The sequence below is a fragment of the Hippopotamus amphibius genome, chromosome 10 (assembly GCF_030028045.1).
Source record: "Hippopotamus amphibius kiboko isolate mHipAmp2 chromosome 10, mHipAmp2.hap2, whole genome shotgun sequence".
Lineage (NCBI taxonomy): Eukaryota > Metazoa > Chordata > Mammalia > Artiodactyla > Hippopotamidae > Hippopotamus > Hippopotamus amphibius.
In genome coordinates this window covers 114,486,635-114,500,080 of record NC_080195.1, presented here as the reverse complement: position 1 = coordinate 114,500,080, position 13,446 = coordinate 114,486,635, and the positions used below count along the sequence as shown (strand labels likewise).

Below are 13,446 nucleotides of genomic sequence, written 5' to 3'. Positions count from 1 at the left end.
GACCTGAGTTCAGTCACCCCCGGAAGAGAAATAAATGTAGATCTTGATGAGGAAACCGAGATGGGAGGTCTGATGGCTACTGTGAAATGCCTGTTAATGTTCCGCTTGGTGTCCACGTTTAGAAAGAGGTGGCCCTTGTGAGGCAACAAGTCCAGGCGTCACCTGGGAAACGTGAGTGAGAGATGGGGTAACTAAGGTTCCAGCCCCTCCTCTGTTCCTCCCCAGGTTTTAGTGCCACAGTTACGGACACCCCAAAACTAGGCATAGGACGCGAAATGCAGTTCACGTCAGTGCTCCTGAAAAGAAACACAGTTTTCACAGTCAGGAAATGAGGCCCGGAGCGGTTACCACGCTTGCCCGGCACGCCCAGCCCGTCTGCAGCAGGGCCGGGCCAGGCCAGGCCCGGGCTCTGACGCCTGTCCCCGCCACCACCCCGTTTCTATTTACTGTGTGCACCCTACTTTTAGCGACAGTATTTGAGGCGGCAACACAGCAAGGCACAACAAAAAAGTTACTAGTTGTTATAAGCAACATTTTTAAAGTAACTTTTGTTTAGAACCACCATCTCCTCTGGCCAGCCCTCAGAGATCTTTTTTAGTGACCCTGTGGGCCCAGGCCTGGCCTTCGATGTTCTCTTCCAGCGGGAGACGGGCCCCAGGGTCCTCCACAGCCCAGTTTCACCTGGGCGCTGGCAGACCCTCCTGCTCTAAAGGTGAAGGTCTCAGTTCTTTGATTTCTGAGGCTCGGGGTGCGCTTATTCAGTGCTCAGCCCCACGCGGTCGCTACGCAGCCTCTGGGTCTGGGCTCCCTCTGCCGGGTGCCGGGTGTCCCCGAGGCCAGCACGAGGGAAGCCGTCTTGCTGCGTGAGACCCACGTCTGTCCCTCTGAATAGGCCAACAGGGCAGGAGCCTGGGAGTCTCTGAGTGTGGACCCCAGGGGCGGGGCTGCGCTCTCCCTTCCTCCACCTCTGCTCTTGGCTCTGCCTCTGTCACCCTCCACGGCTCTCCATTAGGAGAACAAAGCTGGAGCTTCCCTGGTGGTGCAGTGGTTAAGAATCCACCTGCCAATGCAGGGGACACGGGTTCCATCCCTGGTCCGGGAAGATCCCACATGCCGTGGAGCAACGAAGCCCGCGCACCACAACTACTGAGCCTGCGCTCTAGAGCCCTCGAGCCACAACTACTGAACCCATGTGCTGCAACTACTGCAGCCTGCGTGTCTAGAGCCCGTGCTCCGCAACAAGAGAAGCCGCTGCACTGAGAAGCTCAAGCACCGCAGTGAAGAGTAGCCCCCGCTCTCTGCATCTAGAGAAAGCCTGTGCGCAGCAAGGAAGACCCAACGCAGCCAATAAATAAATAAGTTAATTAATTAATTAAAAAAAAAGTAGTCTAACTTTCTTTAAAAAAAAGAAGAGCACAGCTGCTCAAGGTCCTTTCCATAGCTCCGCAGACGCCCTGCCCAGGGAGCCCGTGGATTTTATGTACAGATATGTGAATGTCACACATGTAATATACATACATAACATACTTTATAACTATGAAGAGGCTAACGAAACACTGCAGCCTTATTCCTGAGCCGATCCTCCTGCAACCTTCAGTTTACGCTGTGGACTTCTAATTTATGAATCGCAGAATCACGGATTTCTCTTTTCAAGCCTGATTATTGACAGGCCAGTTTCTGTTCCCAGGAAGCACAAAACCCCCTTTCGAAACGCTCCTGGGCACGTGTACTCACGGGAATCTTCAAGGCGCCTGTGAAGCTGATGGCCGCCATGCCGCCCCCGCCGTCTGCGGGGAGGATGACCACGTGGTTCTGGTGGCCGGAGCGCTTGCCATCCGACAGCAGTAAGCACTGCATCTCCGGGTCCTGGAGACCAAGCCCGTCGAAAGGAAAAGAAGAGGAGAGGAGAGAAAAGAGAAGAGAAGACAAGACAAGAGAAGAGAGAAGAGAAGGGAAGGGAAGAGGAAAGAAAAGAAAAGAAAAGAAAAGAAAAGAAAAGAAAAGAGAAAAAAAAAAAAAGAAAAGTTGTCACCAGGTAGTCTGTTGGGTTGCAGTGAGGTAAGCTGTGCCACTGAAGGTCCTGGGGACGCCTAGGTAACATCCTCACCGTGGCCATTGCTTTGTGACTATGAGCATGCATGTGGTTTGGAGAAACACTAACTAAAAACATGCAAAATCCTTTGACCCAACAATTCTAGGACTCTATTTGCAGAAAATAATTTGAGAAGTGGAAAAATACTTATACGATAAAATTAACGTCACACCATCATTGAGGAAACCTGCTAAAGTACGTCCACATAAATGACATATCCTACAGTTGTGAAAAAAACAAGTTTGTGAGATTTGATGACATGGGAAGGTGCTTATGATACATTACATAATAAAACATTCAAAACTGCACTTTCATTACAGTCTCAAAGAATGTTTAAATATGTACCTATATAAGTAGGTAACAACAGGATCCATTTATAGGAAAAGAGCAGCTAAAATTCTAAACCAACAACGGTTATCACTGAGAGGTGGAATTATGTGTAATTTGTATGAAATGTTGATACACTCTTCCCACGATCTTGTATTTTTTAAGGAGTTCAAAAAGGACACACAGGATCAGAAACAACATTATTTTAAATTTCATGAATCATTTCCAATACTTCATAAATTCTGATTCCGGACATCCCTAAAGGACAAAGTTTATCTTCATTAAAGCCAAGAACAGTGGTCCCCGACTCAAGGTGGGCTCTCCGGTCAGAGCAAGGGTGACCGAACATGCCCTTCCTGAGGCCGCTACGGAGGTCACGGGTTCAAAACCAAATGTTTCTCCGTCAGACTTCCCGCAGCATCAAATAGGTTTTATTGTATTTATCTCACTATAACCTATGCAAGTTGGATTCAAAATGCAGTTAAATTTAGAGAAAAAGAAAATGATGATCCATTGTCACATCCCCCCTTTTTAATAAATTTATTTATTTATTTATTTTATTGTCTGCGTGGGGTCTTTGTTGCTTCGCATGGGCTTTCTCTAGTTGTGGCGAGCAGGGGCTTCTCTTGTTGCCGAGCACGAGCTTTAGAAGCACAGGCTCAGTAGTTGTGGCGCACAGGCTTCGTTGCTCCGCAGTATGTGGGATCTTCCCGGACCAGGGATCGAACCCGTGGCCCCTGCACTGGCAGGCGGATTCTTAACCACTGCGCCACCAGGGAAGTCCTCCCTTTTTTGATATTAGAATTCTCTTGCGGTGAAATCTGGAAAACCGGGCGGCAGGCTACAGGACGTACAGCCCCCCGGCCCCGAGCACCCCGTGCCTCACCTCTGGGGCAGCAACGGCTGTATCACCGAGAAGCCCGGCTCGTGCCACGACTCGGGCATCGAGAGCCGGCCTTCAGTGAACACGGTCACAGGTAACCATGTGCTCTGATGTCTCAGGACACAGATGACAAGCCCCGAGGTGGAAGCAGAACATCCTCCGGACGACAATCCCATAAAGGTACACGGAAACAGAGAGCCCTGACTGGAGTTTGGAAATAAACTTTTCTCTCGTGATTTACGCTGGCCGTCCAGTGTAGGAGACAAAATCAATAGTTCTCAACCCTGGCATCTCCGGGGGGCTCCCGGCTGCACCCCAGACCGAGTGCAGCAGTCTCGGGGGGGGAGGCCCCAGGCAAGCCCAGTGCGGCGTCAAGGCTGAGAACCGCAGGGCGGGCTGTTTTAACACTGAGTGGTCTGCCCGGTGGACCGTGAAAGGCAGCCAGATAAAGAGAAAGAAGGCAGTGCGAAGACTCTGCTCAGCCAGGAGAGCAGTAATTGCAGGTCCAGCACAGAAACCCACCTGGTCTCAGCCTGGGGTCAGTAGCCGGCCCCTCTGGCCCCTCTTGGTTCCGTCAACGGGGCTGCTTTAAAGCCGCGGCCCAGCCCCTCTGGTCTGCGGGCAGCTGCGGGCAGAGAGCAGCCCCCCAGGCAGGCAGGGGAGGCCCTGTCTTCGCTGAGGATGGGCCTCCTGCCCACACCTGCTCAACCCTCATGCACAGTCTGGGGGTGGGGGGAGGGGTCCCAGCCACCCAGGTCCAGTCTTTCGCAGTGTCTGGAGGAGACAGAGGGATGCGTGAGGTCACGGTGGGTTTTCCGAAGCACATCAGGAGGGCAAGGCCACCTCCTCAGAGCCAACAGAGACCCGCTGGGCGGACGGGGCCGGGGACGTGCGGTGCCTGGAGCCCCCGGGATCTGCTGAGATGGGGAGCCCTCAGCGGGCTGGGGGCTTATTCAGCCGGGGACCCCACTCTGAGGTTTATATGTTCACAGAGCAAGAGGGCTCCGTGTGAGGAGAGCAAACGCACACGGTGGGGCTGCACGGGGGACGGCTCAGCCCTGCCACACCCCACGCCGGCCCCAGGGGGACTCGCACTGACACCCATCAAAACACCCACTCAGCGCTCTTTACGTGGTCGCTGAGCCACAGCCCATCAGAAGGGCCCTCAGGGGTGGGAGAGGGCTGGATTGGGAGGTCAGGGTCAGCAGACGGAGACTGGTGTATCTACAGAATGGGTAAAAAAAAGGTCCTACTGCAGAGCACAGGGAACTTTACTCGTAAACAGCCTCGGATAAACATCATAGAAAAGAAACTAAAGAAGAATGTATATATGTATGTACAACCGAGTCACTCTGCTATATAGTAGCAACTAACACAACATTGGAATTCAACTATACTTCAGAGAAAAGAAATTTTAAAGAAAGATAAACATAAGGGCTTCCCTGGTGGCGCAGTAGTTAAAAATCTGCCTGCCAGTGTAGGGGACACGGGTTTGAGCCCTGGTCCGCGAAGATCCCACATGCCGTGGAGCAGCTAAGCCCGTGTGCCATGACTACTGAGCCTGCGCTCTAGAGCCCGCGAGCCTCAACTGCTGAGCCCACGTACCACGACTACTGAAGTCCTCGAGCCTAGAGCCCGTGCTCCACAATAAGAGAAGCGCACCGCAATGAAGAGTAGCCCCTGCTGTCCGCAACTGGAGAAAGATCCCAAGCAGCAAGGAAGACCCAATGCAGCCAGTAAATAAATAAACACATTTATGAAAAAAGATAAACATAAAAATAAATAAAAATAAAAAATAAAAACAAAAAATGAAAAGAATTAAAAAAAAAAAGGGAGACCCTCAGAGAAGCCGAGGATGACAAGGGCACGCGACTGCAAGGATGACAGCGGTGGACCATCCCCAACTCGACATCAGCGCCCACGAGGGCTGGGCGCAGGCCCACTGCGTGGCGAGAGACCCTGGAGCCTCCCTCTCTTCGTTCACGTTCTCTTGCTCGCCCACCCCTTCTTTACATATTTCCCCAAGAAGTCATTAAGGACCAAGGCTGGCACAGAAGGGAAGTAAGCCATTCCGGCTGGAAAGCAGTTGCGATCGGGGGCCTGGATAAAGCTCGACTGCAAGCCCGTGGGTCTGAGCCGGGTCACTCCGGGAAAGGGGACACCAGGGTGTCTTGCCAAACACGTGGGACATCCTGCCCGCTGACCCACGAGCCACCTCCAGGGCGTGAGCGCTCCCCGCTACGGAAGGGCAGGGACCAAAGCCTGGTTGAGCACAGGGGCCAGTTGAAAGGGGACACCCATACACTGCGGCCAACACCTGCCCGGTCACGTCCACGTCAAGGTCAGCCTGCGGCGTGGCCGGGCCTGAAACTGGACCAATGGAGCCTCTAAATATGTAAGTGCCTCTCTGGCGACATGTCAGTAAACAGACTTCCGGAGAAGGAGCAGAAAAAGGAAGAGGGAAGTTATGCTCAGACGACGGGGCTAGCTTTGCTGGTCAGTAACTGCATTAGAACTCAGGGCCTGGCTCTCGCCTCAAGGAAGAGGCAAGTCTTCAGTAACAAGTGGAGAGGGATTACAGCCACTTGGACACGGGTTAAGACCTGATGCTGTGGACTGATACTCGTGCTCCCCCAAATCCGCGTGCTGAACCCCCATCTCTAACGTGATGCTGGGTGGGGCCTCTGGGAGGTCAGGAGGCCATGAGGGCGGAGCCCGCAGGTGGGATCAGTGCCCTTACAGGAAGAGTCAGCCGCGAGCTTGCTTCTCTCCCTGCCCGGCCACCTGAGGGTCCACGCAGAAGGCAGTTGCCTTCCAGCCAGGGAGCAGGCTCTCACCAGACACCAGACCTGCCAGTGCCTTCATCTGGGACATCCCAGCTGCCAGAAACAAATGCTTGCAATGTGAGAAATAAACATTTATAGTTTAAGCCATCCAGACTAGGGTATTTTTGTTATAGAAGCCCAATCCAAGATACCAGATTTTGATGTAAACTCAGAAGTGAGTTGAGGTTTTAAAGTATTTCAGTTGAATTTCACTAAAATCCAAGAACCAAGATGTCTAAGACATCATTTTCCCTCTTCCATTATTTCAACCACCAGAAATATTAATAATTTCTTTGGGCAATAAAGGAAAAAAAAGTAAGATGCCTGTCTGGTGCATGTATTCTTTAAGCTAATTGATTTAAAAAGAAAAGAGAATATCTTATACTTTCAATTAAAACCAAGTTTAAAATGCCCCTGGGGCTCGTGTGCTCAGCTAGCCAGGAGCAACGGGAGGAACTTCCTGGAAGCACAGTCATCCCTTGGTACCTGGGATCTGTAGGGGATTGGTCGCAGGGTCCCCTGTGGAGACCAAAACCTGCAGATGCTCAAGACCCTTACATACAATGGCTTAGTGCAGTCGGCCCTCGTATGGGCAGGTTTCGTGTCTGTGGATACAGAGGGCTGACTGTACCCTGAAAGGAGTGGGGTAGGTGAGCCCAGCGACAGGGAAGAGCCCTGGACTGCATCCTGGCCTCCCCACCTGTGAGGGGAACCAGGCAGGGAACTCAGCATCTCTGTGCCTTAACTGCCTCTTCTGTATATTGGAGGGGGTGGTGAAGGCGCAGAGGACTGGAAGCTGACTTTCTATCTCATCTCTGGGCCCCCCCTCTTATTCCCAGCCCACCTTATGCTCTCCCCACCTGAAACCCCTTGGACCAGGCATGTCAGACTCACTCCTCACCTCCCTGACGGCTCCATCCAAGGCCACCGGCTTAGGGAAGCTCCCAAGACCGGGCCTGAATTAGAGCCTGCCTAGTCCTCTCTGGGCAGCTCTGTCTGCGGGTTTTCTATCTGTGCCCCATGCCTGCCCCCCCAGGACGTGGGTTCCACAGGGAGGTTGGAGGGGGGGCGGACACTGGGACTGATGCCCAGGGCACAGCTGAAGCTGGAGAGGGGCTATAACCCCGAAAGCTGCAGACAGCTGTCGGATGAATGACGTGCTTACAAATTCAATTTACAAATTTAAAGCAAGCACAGGCTACTATCCAAAGAAAACTAACAAAAGCAAACTGAAGAAACACAAGGGCCTGGACATCCGTGACAGACGCCACAGAGGCAGGACTCTGCCTTCCTGCCACGCGGCCTCGTGTGCCACTCACCAGAGGCTTGCTCCTCTCCTCGGTGAGGACTTGCTTCTGCAGCCGGAATCTGTGCGTGCCGTTTTCGTAGCCTCTCGGATGCTGGGAGAAAACAATTTTAATTAGAGCAATTACCTGCTCAACGGACAGAAATTACACCTACACCACTGCAGCGAGGATACTGAGTATCTTCACAGAAATGCTACCAAGGGAAAGTAAGACAGATGATTAAAACAAAACAAAGGCTAATCCGTTTACTCTCAAGGCTCCAGACCCTCAGATAATAGAGGGTGAAAATACAGTCCTTCCCTGAAGACTAATCCAAGACCGAGGAACAAAGAAACATAAAAATGCCGATTAAGTCAACTTAACTTCCCTTAATGGCTTTGACATTGTTGAGACTCTGAAAGGGAAAGGCCTTTAGAAATAATACAGGCCAACGTCTGTCTCTAGCAAGTGAAAAACAGAGGCTCTTCCTACATCAGCAGATCGATGCAGAAGGAAGAAAACACACTCCACAGAGAAGGAGAGAACAGCTTGCCAGACGAGACTCAGCTCGACCACGGGGGCTACGGTGTGTGCGCGCGTGTGTGTACGATGAACATATGTTTTAATTCCTCTTGGATACACCAAGGAGTGGAATTGCTGGGTCATATGGTGACTCTATGCTTTCCCTCCTGAGGAAACGTCGGACTGTTTTCCAAAGTGGTTTTGCACCATTTTATCATCCCCACCAGCAGTGTATGAGGGTTCCAATATATCATTACCTGGCTTCTTGATTCTAGCCATCATGGTGGGTATCTCACGGTGGTTTGGATTACATTTACCTGATGGCTGATGATATTAAGCAGCTTTCACGTGCTCATTGGCCACTTGCGTGTCTTCTCTGGAGAAATGTCTCTTCAGATCCTTTGTGCCTTTTGAAACTAGTCATCTTTTCATTACGGAGTTCTGAGTGTTCTTGATGTGTTCTAGATACAAATCTTTGATCAGATATATGATCTGCACATATTTTCTCTCATTCTTTGAGTTGTATTTTCACTCTCTTGATGGTATCCTTCGAAACCTAGAAGTTTTAAATTCAGTGAAGTCCAGTTTATCTATTTTCCCTTCCACGCTGTGTGCTTTTGGTGTCATATCCAAGAAGGTTTTGCTTAATCCAAGGTCATGACGATTTCCTCGTATATTTTCTTCTACACGTTTTACAGTCTTTGCTCTCACATTTAGGTCTTTGATCCATTTTAATTTTGCATATGGTGTGAGGAAGAGCTTCAAATTCCTTCTCTGCCCGTGGATACCCAGCTGTCCCAGCACCGCGTGTTAGAAAGGCGATCCTTTCCCCACTGAAAGGTCCTGGTGTCCTTGTCAGAAAACAACTGGCCATCAGGGCGAGGGTTTATTTCTGGACTCAGTTCTATTCCACCATCTGTATGTCCACCCTGATGCGTGTAACACAGACAGTCTCCATTACTACAGCTTTGTAAGTTTTGAAATTGGGACGTGTGAGTCCCACTCTGTTTTTTTTTCAGGATTCTTTTGGCTACCGTGGATTCCTTACATTTTCATATGAAATCAAGGATAAGCTTGTCAATTTCTGCCAAGAAGCCAGCTGGCGTTTTGATATAGATTACACTGAATCCGCAGATCAATTTGGGGGAATACTGCCATCTTGACACTATTAAGTCTCCCTGTCAGTGAACACAGGATGTCTTTTCATTTATTTAGGTCTTTAACTTCTTTCAACAGTGTTTGGTAGTTTGCAATGTATCAGTCTTGTACCTCCTCGGTTAAATTTATTCCTATTTTACTCCTTTTGATGCTGCTGTTAATGAAATTGTTTTCTTAATTTCATTTTCGGATTGTTGACAGCTAATGTACAGAAAGACAACTGATTTTTATATACTGATCTTGTATCCCGCAACCTTGCTAACTTTTTAATGAGCTCAAGTAGATTTTTGGTGGATTTCTTGGGATTTTCTATATACAAGATCATGTCATCTGCAAACAGAGGCACTTTTACTTCTTGTCCAATCCGCATGCCTTTTATTTCATTTTCTTGTCTGAATGCTCTGGCTAGAACCTCCTGTACAGCATTAAGTAGAAATGGTGAGAGCAGGCATTCCTGCCTTGCTCCTGACGTTACAGGGAAAGCATCCACGCTTTCACCATTAGGTATGATGTTAGCTGCGGCTTTTTATAGACGCTCTTTATCCGGTTGTGGCAGCTCCTTTCTACTCCCAGTTTATTGAGTGTTTCATCAGGAAGGGGTGCTGGGTTTTGTCAAATGCTTTTTCTGCTTCTACTGAAATGACTGCATGGTTTCTGTCCTTTTCTATTCATGTGGAGTACATTAATTGATTTTCAGATGTTAAACCAACTGTGTATTCCTGGAATAAATCCCATTTGATCATGATATTTAATCCTTTTCATATGTTGCTGGATTAGTATTTTGTTGAGTTTTACATCTCTGTTCGTAAGAGAGCTTGGTCTATAGTTTTCTTGTGGTGTCTTCTTATGTTATCAGGATAGTACCCCACAGAATGAATGGGGAGTGTTTCTCTTATTTTTTGGGAGAGTTTGTGAGTAGTTGGTATTAATTTTTCTTTAAGTGTTTGGTAGAATTCACGAATGAAGCCATCTAGTCCTGGGATTTTCTTTGTATTAAATTTTTAAATGAATAGTTCAGTTTCTTTCCTTGTTATTGGCATATTCAGATTTCCTATCTCTGGAGTCAGTTTTGGTAGTTTTGAGGCAGGAGACAGACGGGCCCCCAGGACAAAGGGTCGGAATTCATTCCCTGTGGACTGACACTCTCAGACAGGAATAACAGGACAACTGGGAGAGCAGGCGGGGCCCTGCCCAGATAGACGATAAGAGACCACATATCCCTCATTCCCTAAGTCAGGAGACCTCCCCTGACCACACATGCTCAGAAAGCCTCCCTGGAGATCAAAAGGGGAGCGATGCCAAGTGGCCACACCTACCCACAGGCCTCTTGGGTGGAATCCATCTTGGCTAAGAGATGCACGCACACACGTGGGGAAATCCTGAGATACATCCAATGCGGGCTCTGAACCAGGCACATCAAAACGGTTGGTCAAAGGAAGTGAGGGAGGAGATGGATGGGCTCCAGGCTAGGCATTTACAACTGGCCTCCCGTTCACATCTTGCAAGGCAGAGAAGAAGATGCACCCCAGGCCAGACATTCATTACCAGCTCCCTGTTTACATTTCCGGAGGCAAGAGACAACTGGGGTCCAGGACTACATATTTATGACCGGATTCCTGTCTACATTTCGATAGCTGCACTATGAGATAAGAAACAGGAACAGGAATAGGGTAAATAAGTGGACATTGGACCCTTTTATGGCAGGGACAGGGAGGGGCTAAGCCCTGTTAAGAGATCAAGAGGTCATACACTCCCCATCCTTGGGGCAAGGGAGACCCTGCACATGCTCAGAAAGGCGCCTTGGAGGTCAAAAAGGAGGGGGTCACCACCCCTTCATACGTGACGCTAAGGCCTTCCCATAGGCCTCTGGGCTGAAATCCAACTCGGAAAAAAGTTGCACACACATGATGGGGAGGGTCCTAGGGCAGATCAGGTGTGGAAAAAGAACCCAGATAATTGGCCAAAGGTAAACAAAGACCTGGAAGACCTGCCCTACATACATGACAGCCACCTGTCCCTGGGCTCCTCCTCACTGGGGGGACGCCCACACCCTTTCCCTCTGGGGCTGCATCGCTGTCTCGCTTCTGTCTTACACTGTTTCTCTGTGTGCTCTCCCACTTGTTGCTATGCTGTGTCTCTAATAGTAAACTTTGTACCTGCGTTTACAGCTTCAGCCTCCATGAGAAATGCGCTTTTACTGGAGGCAAGAGCCAGGGGAAAATAGCCTGTAGCCTCTTGCCCTTGCTGGTCTGGTGGCTGGGACTCCTGGTTTTCATCCAGGCTGCCAGGTTCAATTCCCGGGCAGGGAATTAGATCTCGCTTCATGCTACCGCTCACGGCTGCCTCGCCGAGATCAGAAACACGGACGAAATGCCCCACAAAAGTGATTCAAGCTGCCATGAGGGCACGCCTCTCTCTGAGCCCACCTGTGTGTCTATCCACATGCACTCTTTTTCCCTAATAAATACTTTACTTGTTTCACTATTTTCCGTCTTTGTGGGAATCCTTCTCTGCAAAGCCGTAGGGCCAGGGCCTTGTCACTGACCACTGGTCACTGACCACTGGTCGGGGCTCTGACCACCGCGACCCAACCTCAGTCACTGGTTGGGAACGGAAACCCTGCTTCAAGCCACTGCAGGCCGAGGCCACCCGAGATCAGTTTGCATCTTTCTAGAAATTTTTTCCGTTTATTCTAAGTTAACTAATTTGTTAGCATACAGTTGTATTCCTTTATAATTCTTTTTCTTTCTGTGAAGTTGGTAGTAACGTCCCCTCTCTCCTTCCACATTTTGGTAATTTGAATCTTCTTTTTCCCCTGGTCAGTCTAAAGGACTGTCAATTTTGTTGATCTTTTCAAAGAACCAACTTTTGGCTTGTGGACAAAAAATTGTTGACTGTTTCAGTTGTTTCAGTAAACAAAAAACTGTTGACTGTTTCAGTTGTTTCAGTAAACAAAGAACGTTGTCACCACCAAGCCGTCAGCCACAACAGCCTCCTGCCTCCCCAGCGGTGTGCCCTGAGGGGAATTCAGGAAGGAGAACAGGATACTGGCCCTAGATAGTGGAGATGCATATCTAAGGAATCATTTCAATGAGCCCAGACTCCTGCATCTTTCCACACAGAGACAGGCAATAAAATCATTTACTTGAGATGTCTGTTTTTTGTAATTAGCAGTAATCTTTTGACGCTTGGCTGCATGGCTTTTTTTTTCTCAGCAAAAGCTCCCATATATCCTGGCTTCCCCCGACCTCTTTGGCACAGTCCCTCGGAGCTGAGATGCTGTGTCCCAGGCTACAGTCCTCAGTAAGGCCCCTGAATAACACATACTCACAACTTGTAGGTTGTGTGTTGTTTCAGTTGTCAGGCTTAACTGATTACCTCTATTTTTTTTTTCTATTCTTTACTGTTGGCCTTTAGGTGTGAGAATGGTAGAATAGTTATGTTTCTTTGTTGTGTTTTTAATAGACGTGTCCTTATATCTTAGAAACATATACTGACATAGTTGGAGACAAAACAATATGAGGACTGGTATTTCCTTACAAAATAAGTCACTGGAGATGACGGGAGTCTTAGAAGGGGTGCTGATGAAATAAGGCTGGCGGGGTGATGGGTACATGCGGGTTCATGACACTATTCTTTCTACCTTTTCATGTGTTTTAAAATTTGTGTAACAAAAACTTTCAGGTACTGGAAAAAAATAAGAACTTGATGCTGAAAATAACACCTTCAGATGGGACATTCCAAGGACAGCGCTCTACTCAGAAGCCAGCACCTGTGAAATGTCTTGCAAACGCACCCGGCTTTGCACAGAAGCTCTGCTTATGAAAAAGGGAAGGTGCAAAGAGACCAGCAGATGGGGAAGCAGCCGAGCCTGCCCTCAGCTCCCCAGGCTCTGGGGCCCCTCGAGGAGGCCCCGGACACGGGTCTCTCCAGGGCCCTACAGAAAGTGAGTAGAGTTCCTGTGGAAAAGAGAACTTTGCGGCTGTCCCACAACCTGATGAAACATCCCCAAAGTGAGCCCAATCTCTCCCTCTGACCGACCCCTGACAGGAAGGAAGAGGAAGAGGAGCACTGACTCCCCAGGCCCCCTGCCCCACGCGTCCTGGAGAGGCTCGGCGAGCAGCCAGGGAGGCCTGAGCAGGGGAGGATGACACAGCTTGGGCCCCAGCTCACACACACGAGCGCAGGGATGCCTCCAGCACGTGCCTGCTCTCCCGCATGTCTGCAGCTGTGCGCGAGGACAGGCACACGCGCACACAGCTGACGGGCCTGGCGATGGACGGGCCGCGGGGCTGATGGCAGGAGGAGCTGGAGTGACTCCTCTGGGTCTAGCCTATCCGAGGGGTGGAGGGC

The 13,446-nt window shown here is 49.7% G+C and overlaps 1 protein-coding gene across 9 annotated transcripts in view; it reads right to left on the bottom strand.

Moving 5' to 3' along the window:
• The window catches only part of SLC37A1 (solute carrier family 37 member 1), an 82,384-nt gene that overhangs the window by 21,630 nt on the left and 47,308 nt on the right, over window positions 1–13,446 (bottom strand). For all 9 annotated transcript variants that reach the window (XR_009047721.1, XR_009047720.1, XM_057697020.1 and 6 more), the window contains exons 10-11: window positions 7,447–7,527; window positions 1,735–1,866 (exon numbers count right to left, since the gene is read on the bottom strand). Coding sequence is in view for 7 of the 9 variants with exons in the window: in XM_057697020.1 (XP_057553003.1) it covers window positions 1,735–1,866; window positions 7,447–7,527 (213 nt within the window). In the remaining 2 variants the exon portion in view is untranslated. The remainder of the gene's footprint in view (window positions 1–1,734; window positions 1,867–7,446; window positions 7,528–13,446) is intronic.